We start from the raw sequence: 13,127 nt of genomic DNA, 5'->3' as shown, positions 1-13,127 counted from the left end.
TGGTGACCTGCAGAATCACCGCTCTCACTCACAATCAAAGGCAATTACTTTTACACAGCGCACAAAAACACTGTGATGTCAGACACATTCACACTCACTTTTTCATCTGCATAAATAAACCATATGGCTGGAGATATGTGCCATGGTGATCCATAAGCATGATCACCAGTTTATTTAATTATTTTTAATCCAACAAAACAAATAAACAAAAACATGATGCTGATGCTACACACACACACGAGTCAAGGTGCAGAAAAACTGCTCATGGAAACGCTGCACACTCTCTGTTTCCCTCTCTTTGAGTAGTTCTCAGACAGCTCTTGATCTGATAATGTGTAGCTTGCTCATCAGCTCAAAAAACAAAAACAAAACTGCAACGCGACATCACACAGTAGTTGCTCTGCCCACAGTGGCAAAGTCTTACACTTTCATATTCAACACAGCTTCTCCATCATGTATTTTTAGATGTTTCATACAGGGTTCAGCATATTAGTTGTTTTCACAGGTGTGCTCTATATCTCAACAATGGCTCATAACAAGACGACAGTCTTTCACACAGGTCAAGTGCCTCTATGCACTTCATTAGTTTAAATATTTACCTATATCACTTCTCCTCACATGTCATTGTACTGAATTTAAGCAACCACAAGTTTAATGTAGGTTACTTTTAACAACTATCCACCTCAATGGTTTGGCACACAGGCTGTTAACATTTTGTGTCAGGAAGGGGTGGGGGGAAAGCCACCCACCAGAGCACAGCTGCTGATGTGGGCTGGCCTTTTCCACACACTCTTCAAGGCTGGTGTGTTTTCTGAAAACTTCTAACATTTGAATCTCTTCCATTTATAAGCCTGCGATTAACCGCACGGCTCAGGTCCGCGTGAAACCCGCGCGACCGCATTCGCGTGCACCCACGCAGCTGTGGAGCCTTCGCTCTCTCTCTTTTATACATAAATACTTTGTGCTGCCAGGAGCAAAGTCCAGCACAAACGTCTTTCTCCCTCTAACTCACTCTTGGTTGCTTAGAAACCCATGATAACAACAACAGTCGGTGTTACAGACCACGTGTTCTGCTCCGCACACACTCACACAACAACAACAACAACAAAAACGACGACGACGACAACAATGACAACAACACAAAATAGGCCTACTCCGGACTCACACCGGACCGCTCGGGACCCTGACCCAGTTGTGGGACGCTCACCCACTCGCGCGACAAAACCCAATGAAGGGACGCTCGGGACACACACCCAGGGCGATTTCAAAACCGGACACTCACCGGACGCTTGGGACCCTTGGGCGATTTAACCAAAACCTCTTTTTCGGGACACAAACCCAGTTATCGCTCCACAAAGCAGCGAACTTCTCAACGCCTCACACAGTGGCGGAGACTGCACAACGACACGGTTATAGAGTCGGCCTCTTTAAACTTACTTGGCGTTGCTTAGCGTGTAATATCAGCCTGAATCCCGCCGATCGCCATTCATCGAGGAGAAAGACAGACAGCGAATCCACAGGAACTTCCTGGCTGACGTCAGTCTTTCAGCGTGCCTCCCCCCCCTCGGTGAATGCGATCCCAGGGATCCGGCATCGAAGGACCAATTAATGTTAGGTTTGTAGCTTGAACCCATCCGCTGGAACGTTGAAGACAATATAATTACACTGCTAAGCAAGACACAAATAGGCAAAGTTCTTCATGTTACTCGTGCACGGGAGAGACCGGACAGAGCGCCGTTCCTTCGCTTGACCCCAGTAGCTCTCGTCCGTTCTCCCATACACTATCCTTTTATTGAGGTTACATGAATATACATAGGTTCATTAACATACGACGTCTACATACAAACAAAGAGTACAATGCCTGTGTGTGTGTGTGTGTGTGTGTGTGTGTGTGTGTGTGTGTGTGTGTGTGTGTGTGTGTGTGTGTGTGGGGACTGCTGATCAAAGGGTCAAACATTCTTGGTCAGGAAGAGGGTAGCCTCCCCCTCACCCCAGATGGTTCATCCTAGATAACACGGTGAGGAAGTCCTGCAGTTCATCTAAACAAAGAGCACTTAGACTAGAACAGACGCAACTACGTTAATCCTACCATAAAATAATAAGACACGGTATGACCTCTCATGCTCCCAACGTGCTGTCTAATACACACAAAGTTTGCAGACTATCAAGGATCAAAACCTCTACCAATCTACAACTAATTACAAAACTCTAAGCATATATAAGTAAATATTTCTAAGCATAAATGACAATCAACAATACAAATCTAACAGCGTCCTTGACTCCGCACTCAAACCAGCGTTCCTCCCTGTCCAGGATGTTACATCCTCATCATTGAAAGAGTGTCCACTGGCCTGTAGGTGTAAATAGACTGCAGAGTCCTGGCCTGACGAGGTGGCTCTTCTGTGTTGTAGCCAGAGGTTGTTTGTTTTCCTCGATGTATAAATCCTGGCAATCGTCCTGCACTTAACAGCGTACACTATGTTACTCTGTTTGTGTCGGGGGACCCGATCCTTGGGGTGGACCAGTTTTTGGTGCAGCGTGTTTTGGGGTTTAAAAGCCACAGAGACCCGGTGTTTAGAAAAAATGCGTCTCAACTGCTCCGACACTCCTGACACATACGGGATAGCTACAGGTTTTCTCTTAGGCAGCGGTTGTCCTTCTCACCTGGATCGGCTGGAGCTTTCTTTAGGTGCCTTTGCAGCTTTGACAAAAGTCCAGCTGGGATACATTTACGCTACGTTCAGATGAACAGAATCAACTTTTGGAGATTTACTTTCCTGGATGATTGAGAATGCATCAAGACGTTCCTCCTAAAGTGTTATTCAGTGTTGTGACAGTCAGCTGCTTCAGCTGCTGCTGGGATGGGCTGTGGCAAAGAGAACAGAGAAAATCCAAATCAGAGTTTTTCTCTGAATTAAAAGCAAGGAAACAACAATATATTCTACATGGTGAAACTGATGGTTTATGGTGTTTTGGTCTGTTTTTCTGTATTTATGCAGATAAAGTGTAAACTCAGATGAATTATACCATCAAATGTTAAAGGAAAATATCAGGATGAGTGTCTGTGAGCTGAGAAGGACGTGAAGCGAGCAGTTTATCCCAGAGCTGAAGCTGCTCTGTGTGCAGAGATGAGCTCAGATTCCTGCTGTGATTGATCAACAGTCACAGAAATGTAGACTTGTAGTTATTACTGCAGTATGGTCACAGCAGATACTGATAAACATGTATTATGAGGATGGATGATCAAGTTTCTCACTCTCTCCTTTAAATCTCAGTTTTTTCTTCTTCACAGTTTATCTGTTAATTTATTAATGAATAACACTGAAAGAGTTTCTGTTATATTTCCCCTTGAACATCAGCTTCTTAGGGCGGCATTAGGAAATAGCCCCCCTCCAAAGAATGAATAAATGAATGATGATAATAATAAAATGATTAAAAAGCAGAGCTCAGAGTGGTAGAATGGTCAAACATGGATCCACGGGTGGTTCAACTGCATTTGGTGACCTGACTAAAGCAAATCTTTCAAATAATCCCACCATCAACGGGATGTTGTCTCCTTTACTACGGTTACTTTACTTGGTCACAGTGTGAATTTCTTTGAAATGAACCAAATTCTTTCATTTGTTGGTTGTTGCATATTTAACCTCTACAGTCAGGAAAGGAGGAGATGAGGTCTCAACAATGTTGGGTTGTAGCTGTGGTTCAGGTTAGAGTGAGTGTCCATGGAATAAATGTAAGTCAGTGAACTGGAAACATGACTGTGTTCAAACTTTGTTTTCCTTTTTATAATGAGTCTAATCAAAGGTGGACAGAAGTATCTCCACTTTGACTTTTCTGTGTCACCATCAGAGCTTCTGCACAGTGTGGAGAAAGATCCAGAAGCAGAGCTGGACTGCAGACAGCCAGTCAGAGCAGCTGTGTACAAAGTAAGACTGAACATCTGTCTGCTGATGGACTCATTTCTGAAAACTGGACTTCTTGTGTTGTTCAGACATTGAAGAGTTTTCTTTCTCTTTAGTCTCATTGTTTTTCTTTCTTTCAGCAGATGTTGGTCTGCAGGAGGTTTTAGATGAACATAAGATCAGTCTGAGGAGGAGATGTGAACGTGTGACTGAAGGAAGTGATGAAACAGGAAGTAGAACCCTCCTCAACACTATCTACACTGAGCTCTACATCACAGAGGGACAGAGTGAAGAGGTTCATACCCAACATGAGGTGAGGCAGCTGGAGACAGCTTCCAAGATGGACGCCCTCCATGACGCTCCAATCAGGTGCCAGGACATCTTTAAAGCCTTACCTGACCAACAGAGACCCATCAGAGTGGTTCTGACCAACGGCGTGGCTGGTGTTGGAAAAACCTTCTCAGTGCAGAAGTTCACTCTGGACTGGGCAGAGGGCTTGGAGAACCAACATGTCAGTGTGGTGGTTCTGCTTTCATTCAGGGAGCTGAACCTGATCAGAGATGAGCAGTACAGTCTTCTGGAGCTGCTCCATGTTTTCCATCCAACATTACAGAAGGTCACAGCAGAGAAGCTGGCTGTCTCTCAGGTTTTGTTCATCTTTGACGGCCTGGATGAAAGCAGACTTTCATTGGATTTCACCAACAGGAAGCTGCTGTCTGATGTCACACAAAAGTCATCAGTCAGCCAGCTGCTGACAAACCTCATCCAGGGGAATCTGCTTCCCTCGGCTCTCGTCTGGATAACTTCCCGACCTGCAGCAGCCAATCAGATCCCTCCTACATGTGTTGACAGGCTAACAGAAGTACGAGGCTTCACTGACGCCCAGAAGGAGGAGTACTTCAGGAGGAGATTCAGTGATGAAGAGCTGTCCAGCAGAATCATCTCCCACATGAAGACATCCAGGAGCCTCCACATCATGTGTAGTATCCCAGTCTTCTGCTGGGTCACTGCTACAGTTCTGGAGCACATGTTGACTACAGAGCAGAGAGGAGAGCTGCCCAAGACCCTGACTGACATGTACTCACACTTCCTGCTGGTTCAGACAAAGAGGAAGAAGAACAAGTACCATGAGGGACGTGAGACGAGTCCACAGGAGCTGACGGAGGCTGACAGGGAAGTTCTTCTGAAGCTGGGGAGGCTGGCGTTTGAACATCTGGAGAAAGGAAACATCATGTTCTACCAAGAAGACCTGGAGCAGTGTGGTCTGGATGTGACAGAGGCCTCGGTGTACTCAGGAGTTTGTACAGAGATCTTCAAAAGAGAGTGTGAGATCTTCCAGAAACCAGTCTACTGCTTTGTTCATCTGAGCATTCAGGAGTTTCTGGCTGCTGTCTACATGTTCCACTGTCACACCAGCAGGAAGACAGAGGTGCTGAAGATGTTTCTAAAATCAGAATCTTTCACCAAGATGATTTTCAATCTTTTTGATAACAAAGATCTCCAATCACTTGATGTATTTCTGAGGAGAGTCATGGAGAAATCCCTCCAGAGTAAAAATGGCCACCTGGACCTCTTTGTTCGCTTCCTTCATGGCCTCTGTCTGGAGTCCAACCAGAGACTCTTAGTAGGTCTGCTGGGTCAGACAGAGATCAGTCATGGAACCATCCAGAGAGTCATCAACAACCTGAAGAAGATGAACAGTGATGAAATCTCTCCTGACAGAAGCATCAACATCTTCCACTGTCTGATGGAGATGAACGACCTCTCAGTACATCAGGAGATCCAAGAGTTCCTGAAGTCAGAGAACAGATCAAAGAAGGAACTCTCTGAGATCCAGTGCTCAGCTCTGGCCTTCATGCTGCAGATGTCAGAGGAGGTTCTGGATGAGTTGAACCTGCAGAAGTACAACACATCAGAGCAGGGACGACTGAGACTGATTCCAGCTGTGAGGAACTGCAGAAAGGCTGGGTGAGTCCAGATGTGATCATTAACATCATTGATCAGTGTAGGTTAGTAGTTTAATGTTGAAAATAAAATCAGATTGTAACCACAAAGTGTTTGTGTCCGTACGCTGCAACCTTCCACACCATTCCTTTATTGTACAGACTCAGCAGCAGCTCCATGGATCCCAAATCCAAGAGTGGAGAACAGATTTGAAGTGTGTCACATCCATGCAGTCACAGCTGTTTCCACCATGTTTCCACTGATATTAATCCTGTTCAATGACACGTTTCATATCAGTGAATATGTTCTTTAGGACGTCCACTGACATGTTTAAGTGTCCTGCTGGAAATCACTCAAATCATCCATGAAATCCATGAAAAATCATTTTAGTGTTTCTAACTTCACCCTCTGTCCTCTCTCTCTCTCCATCCTCCTCACTGCTTCTTTCACTGATAATCACACAAACATCGTATTCAGCTACAAAATAACACAATAACATCATCTGATGATCATTATTATAAGAGCAGGATCCATATTTGATATCAGAGTAACACACTGCTTGGTTATGTGCAGTCATCATCAGTGACTGTGGGTCAAACAGAAGCTCTCTGATTGGTTGCTGACCTTGGTCACCTGTCCACTCTCACCTGTTTGTGTTTGCTCTCTCTTTGCTGTCTCCATCCTCTCTCTCCTTTCTCTCCCTCTCTGTCTTTGTACGTCACTCAGGTCCAATGGAAACAGTGACATTTACAAACCATTCAAAGACAAACTGATCCATGTCAGGTTATAACAATATTCAAAGTGAATACAGGCTGCTGCTGTACACAGACAGGTAACATCATTTTGACTTGCTGTCACCTGGATCTGGACTCATAAACACTGAAGCCCTGAACAGGAATACAAATCATTTTCTGCCAACTAGCGACACACCAGCAGATAATGGCTCAGAAAGCTAAAATGAGCCAATCATTTCTGTGTTTAGTTCCCCTGAAATCAGATCTGATATCAGCAGCTCTGAGTTCATTCATCATTATTGTCCAGTGATGAGATTTCTGCTCCGTTTGGTAACAGTCAGCAGGTTTTTCCTGCGTGTGGACGTGAACAGTCGTACCTGACAGCAGGTAGCAAACAGCGATCATCTTTCCAGCTGGAACTCTTCACTGAGCTGAACTCATTCAAAATGTTCTGGAGTCAAAACAGGAAACAGTCCAAATGTGTGTCTTCACCCTGACTCTGGATCAGATCTCAGTGACAGACCGTGGACATTATGGAAGCCTAAATGTGACACCATCTTCCTCCGTCCATCTGCAGATTAAAGCCAAACAAAGATTCTCATTAAAAGTCTGCAGGTCTGAGAGAGACTCAATCGTTGTGTCATGTCAAACACAGTAAGAGGAGCTGAAGCACAGATGTGAAGAGCAGATTCATCAGATTATGACCTCACTCTGTTTTGTCTTCATATACATTCAGTCTGTGTTTATAATGCAGATTTTCTGCTTTTATAATAACACATTTTATATTTTCTATCATCACAGACTGACTCACTGTGGACTCTCAGAGTCTCACTGTGAAGTTGTGGCCTCAGCTCTGAAGTCCAACCCCTCCCATCTGACAGAGCTGGACATGAGTAACAACTACAAGCTGCAGGATTCAGCAGTGAAGCTTCTGTGTGCTGGACTGGAGAGTCCAAACTGTCGACTGGAGACTCTGAGGTGAGTTCACTGACTGCGGCTGTTGTTGTTTTTCTATATTTCAGGTCTTTGATTGATGTTTGAAACTTTCTTTAGTTCCTAAATGTTCAGGATGTGTCTGAAGACAAATGTGAAGAAGTTTGAGTGCTTTCAGAAATGTTGTCTTTCCAAACGACTGAACAACAGTTTTTCCTTTTGGCTCCAAACAGAAGTGACAGACTTGAGCAGGGTTCATTTAAAGGCTGACAGAAGTGGAGTGGTGACGGGGAGATGTTTGACAGGACAGTGTTTCAGCCTCCACAGGTTCATGTTGTGCTCCATCAGTCAGTGAAGATGAAGTCAGTTCTGATGAGGCTGTAGAGTGTGTGAGGGATGTGAATGAGGATGATGAAGATCTGATGATAGCAGATAAAAACAGGATGCAGAGACTTTGAGCCATACAGGGCACACAGTGTGTGTACAGAACAGCTGAAATCATTATGGAGGCCTCACTGGAATATGGAAGCATCACAGTACAGCTTCAGTGAAGCATTAAAGTCTCTGATATGAGATGAGAAATGAAGCAGGCAGAGCTTTTTCATGAGTGGAAATCCACGATGACTGTGAGCTGCTGCTACAGCCTTCAGATTAGCCAGCAGCTCATCCTGCTCAACATGGACCTGTGGTCAGAGTGTGTGCTGGATAATCCGGCCCAGGATTAGGCCAAACTGACATGGGATGAAATTTCTGTCACATAATTGAGCTCAGTGTAGTTTCATTTCTGCACAATTTAACAACAACCGAAACTTTGTTCTGTCTTTTCTATGTTATACTGTAGACTTTCTTTGGTACTTTGTCCAAAAGAAGCAGCTTTTACTTTGAAGGGGAGGCGTCTCAGTTTCCTCTTCAGGTTGGATGATGGAAGCAAATTAGTGTGTGATGTTCTTTCAGTGTTGCACTTTGTAGACGCTCCCTGAGCACTGGTCTCACAGCCAGCTGCACATAGAGACCAGTGTTGTTAGTCCAGGTCAGAAGATGACTTGTTGGAATGAAAATGAGCTTGTAGTTTGTCTGCTTTAATAATGTGACTGGAAAAAGGTGTTGGACTTCAAATATGTCCATTTCTTTCACACTTCACCTTTAAAAGTGAAGCCTTGTGGTTCCTGGAAGGAAAAACAGGACTTTTTCAAGTCTTTGTCCTGTTTTTATGAGAAATGTACGACTTTAATGTGAAACGTTCAGAGTTTTTTTCTCTTGTTGTGTTTGTTTGAAGATGCTTCCTGTTGGCTTCAGCTGTTTGGAGTTTCCATTTTCTAAACTTCTACATTCTGAACCTTCTTCAGCTCTGAACAGATGATGAAACACTGAATGATTTCAAGCTCACACTTTGTCTAATAAACTTACATCTTTCATTCTTTATACAGATTGTGGGGCTGTGATTTGTCAAAGATCAGCTGTGATTATCTGGCAGCAGCACTGAAGCCCAACCCCTCCCATCTGAGACGTCTGGACCTGAGTAACAACAACAAGCTGCAGGATTCAGGAGTGAAGCATCTGTGTGGTTTCCTGGAGAGTCCAGGATGTGGACTTGAAACTCTGAGGTCAGTCAGCATGTTTTAGTTGTGCTGAGATGAATATGATGTGAAAGTTGTGCTGACACTAAACTGCAGACATCAGGCTGATATTATACTGATCCACACTGAGGATCTTCATGGTAAAGTCTGTTTTCTTCTTCTCTGGTTTAGTCCATTGACTGCAGCAGAACAATGTTCACATTTCAAACAGTGAGACTCAACGTATGGCCCGCGGCCCACACGCGGCCTGCCCACCTTTCCTTATTCAGAGAGAGGGGACCCTGATTAACTGTGTAGTGTTCTTCCTCACAGTTCTAAGTATCAGACACAACAATGAATAATCCACAGCTGACTGTCTTTAGCAGGTCAAAGGTCACGGCACACAGCAGACAGTGGGAAATATTATAATTCTGATCATTTATCAGCACATATCCATATGTATAAAAACAAAGCTGACACTGTGAGACTTGATCAGAGGTGTGATCATCACAGCAGAGGCCTTTGTGTCAAAGTCACTGAGGATCAAACAGAAACACATGAAGCAGATTTTCCTGTTCTGGCTTTTTATAGCAGATAACCTTCAAAATATTCTGCAGTCCATCAAAAACTGAAGCAAACCATGAATCAACATGTGAACATGAGCTGATGCTGCTGAAGGGAAGCAAAGTTACAGAGGTTTGATTACAGACACAGCTGAGAGTTTGTAATCTGTCATCATTTTAAAAGGTTTACATTTCTTCAGTATTGAACAGCAGAAATGAGGCTTTGTTTTCGGAGGCCGACAGCAGTGAACACAACAGCAGACTGGTGCGTAATAAGCAGTGAATAATGCAGGAAACAGATCTTTGAAGGTAAACTGTTCTTGAAGTACACTGAGAGAGAGAGAGCTGTGCAGGAAGTAAAGGTCAAAGTCAGAGAGAATTCATGACGATGTTCATCAAACGTAAAGCGTAGTTTGGATCTTCTTCTGCTGCTGGTTCACTCAGTTTTGGTTGGAGACAGATGAAACCTGCAGCTTCAGGATCTGTGAGCTGTCCACTTTCAGCCCCGACGGCGTGTCCGTGTACGTGCCGTCGAGTGAACGATCCACGCTCTGTGTTTCCATCTTTGTGTGTTTAGCTGCTCTCATTTACTGTTTTAGCTGTTCGGTTGTTGTTGAAATAATTTTGGGAGCTTTAACCTGAGATTCTGGCAAAATACATTTATATTAAAAATCGATTCAGGATTGAATGAATCAACATCGCTTTATTCAAATTAAAACCATTTAAATAGGAAAATCCATTTTTTTACACCCGCCTCTAATGCTGGGTAATGTCAGCTGGTCCATGTGCAGCTGGCTGTGAGGCTCAGGGAGCGTCTACAAAGTGCAACACTGAAAGAACATCATCCATAAATATTGAGTAATAACTGGACTCTCATACAGCGAGACTCAAATGCCTTTAAACATCAGCTTATCCTGCTGATCCAAGTCCAACACTGAGTTTGTAAAAACATGTTTGTCAATCATTTTGTTTGGTTTCTGAGGAAAATGATTCAGTAACTTGCTGCTAACACACAATATTTCATCATATTTCCTCATAACCCTCTTTTGTCTGACCATTTGAATCCCATTTGAATTTGCAACAAAGTAGAGTTGGGCGAGAGAACGATAACGATATGTATTGCGAAATAACTTTTTCTCGATACAAAAGTTAAACTATTGCGATAGACCTCATCTCTCTTGTCCACTTAAAAAAAAAAAAGAACAGCCAATCCAAAATAAGTAGCACAGAGCCGAACCAATCACAGCCGCAGCGTCACTTCACGTGACTTGTTACGTACAGCACAAGTGCTAAGCCGTACATGTGTATTTGTTTGGGAAGCAGCCAGCTGCCGTGCCGCCCGGGTAATGGAAGAAATGAGTGTGCTGAGAGTGTGACCGAAGGTTACCGAAGAGAAAACAGATGATGGTTCGAATGCCGGAGAGATTGTCATACGGAAGAGCCATAGAAGTTCCGTAGTGTGAAGGTATTTCGGCTATTTCAAGTCTGACAAAAAACAGAGTAGCGCGCACTGTAAATTTGTTTCGAAAGCAAGTCTGGAAATACAATAAACCGGTGCATGCTCAATCTCCGACTGAGAGCGCTAATTCGTCATTCGGCTTTTGTCAGACTAAAGTAACTGTTAAAACTGTTTGAAAAGCTCAGCTATACAACAAGGAGAGATTGAAAATTTCCTTTTAGTTCTCAGTTTATATGATATTGACGAAAGTTAGTCAATTTTGTCTGTTCTTCTGTAAAACAAACTAAGATTTATTTTTAGAATTAATATTTTGTTTCTAAGTGGAATTGACAATTTAGTAGTCTGTTTTGTTTGTTCTATTTTGAAACTTAAACGCTTTAGCGGCTGCCTTTTGTGTAGTTTGCAATATTTGCCTTTATTTATCTGAAAAAGTCTCATGTTCCTTAAGTACATCTACCCCGTTGAACTTATTTTGGGAAATAAATATGCAAACCAAAACAAGCTGCTGATTATTTCACATTTTACTTGTGAGCAATGGCACATTTAAATCTTACAAATATAATTATTTGGCTTATATCGTGATATATATCGTTGTCGCCTGAAATGAAATAAAAAAACATATCGCGATACAAAAAAATCTTATATCGCCCAGCTCTACAATAAAGGATCCACAGAGTTTGGTGACAATAATGACAGTAGATGTTTGTGTGAAAGTGCTGGAAGCAAATTAGCGTGTGATGTTCTTTCAGTGTTGAACTTTGTAGACGCTCCCTGAGCACTGGTCTCACAGCCACCTGCACATAGAGACCAGTGGTGTTAGTCCAAGTCAGAAGATGACTTGTTGGAATGAAAATGAGCTTGTAGTTTGTCTGCTTTAATAATGTGACTGGAAAAAGGTGTTGGACTTCAAATATGTCCATTTCTTTCACACTTCACCTTTAAAAGTGAAGCCTTGTGGTTCCTGGAAGGAAAAACAGGACTTTTTCAAGTCTTTGTCCTGTTTTTATGAGAAATGTACGACTTTAATGTGAAACATTCAGAGTTTTTTCTCTTGTTGTGTTTGTTTGAAGCTGCTTCCTGTTGGCTTCAGCTGTTTGGAGTTTCCATTTTCTAAACTTCTACATTCTGAACCTTCTTCAGCTCTGAACAGATGATGAAACACTGAATGATTTCAAGCTCACACTTTGTCTAATAAACTTACATCTTTCATTCTTTATACAGATTGTGGGGCTGTGGTTTGTCAGAGATCAGCTGTGATTATCTGGCAGCAGCACTGAAGTCCAACCCCTCCCATCTGAGACAGCTGGACCTGACCTACAACAAGCTGCAGGATTCAGGAGTGAAGCATCTGTGTGGTTTCCTGGAGAGTCCAGGATGTGGACTTGAAACTCTGAGGTCAGTCAGCATGTTTTAGTTGTGCTGAGATGAATATGATGTGAAAGTTGTGCTGACACTAAACTGCAGACATCAGGCTGATATTATACTGATCCACACTGAGGATCTTCATGGTAAAGTCTGTTTTCTTCTTCTCTGGTTTAGTCCATTGACTGCAGCAGAACAATGTTCACATTTCAAACAGTGAGACTCAACGTATGGCCCGCGGCCCACACGCGGCCTGCCCACCTTTCCTGATTCAGAGAGAGGGGACCCTGATTAACTGTGTAGTGTTCTTCCTCACAGTTCTAAGTATCAGACACAACAATGAATAATCCACAGCTGACTGTCTTTAGCAGGTCAAAGGTCACGGCACACAGCAGACAGTGGGAAATATTATAACTCTGATCATTTATCAGCACATATCCATATGTATAAAAACAAAGCTGACACTGTGAGACTTGATCAGAGGTGTGATCATCACAGCAGAGGCCTTTGTGTCAAAGTCACTGAGGATCAAACAGAAACACATGAAGCAGATTTTCCTGTTCTGGCTTTTTATAGCAGATAACCTTCAAAATATTCTGCAGTCCATCAAAAACTGAAGCAAACCATGAATCAACATGTGAACATGAGCTGATGCTGCTGAAGTGAAGCAAAGT

General features: G+C 43.1%; 1 protein-coding gene across 2 annotated transcripts in view; it reads left to right on the top strand.

Annotated features, from left to right (window-relative positions):
• The window catches only part of LOC147336730 (protein NLRC3-like), a 26,099-nt gene extending 12,972 nt beyond the window's left edge, over positions 1 to 13,127 (top strand). The window contains exons 4-7 of one of the 2 annotated variants that reach the window (XM_086285585.1): positions 3,850 to 3,926; positions 4,043 to 5,870; positions 7,382 to 7,558; positions 12,313 to 13,127. In XM_086285585.1, the coding sequence (XP_086141711.1) occupies positions 3,850 to 3,926; positions 4,043 to 5,870; positions 7,382 to 7,558; positions 12,313 to 12,505 (2,275 nt within the window). In that variant the 3' untranslated portion in view covers positions 12,506 to 13,127. Of the gene's footprint in view, positions 1 to 3,849; positions 3,927 to 4,042; positions 5,871 to 7,381; positions 7,563 to 12,312 lie in introns of those variants that run through there. The other variant, XM_086285584.1, reaches the window with a different exon arrangement.

The sequence above is a fragment of the Aulonocara sp. 'chitande type north' Nkhata Bay genome, linkage group LG3, assembly GCF_057382095.1.
Source record: "Aulonocara sp. 'chitande type north' Nkhata Bay isolate Kocher_YH1m ecotype deep benthic linkage group LG3, A_spYH_male_GT1.1, whole genome shotgun sequence".
Lineage (NCBI taxonomy): Eukaryota > Metazoa > Chordata > Actinopteri > Cichliformes > Cichlidae > Aulonocara > Aulonocara sp. 'chitande type north' Nkhata Bay.
Note: the sequence above shows the minus strand (reverse complement) of the source record. Positions and strands in the feature narration are given on the sequence as shown.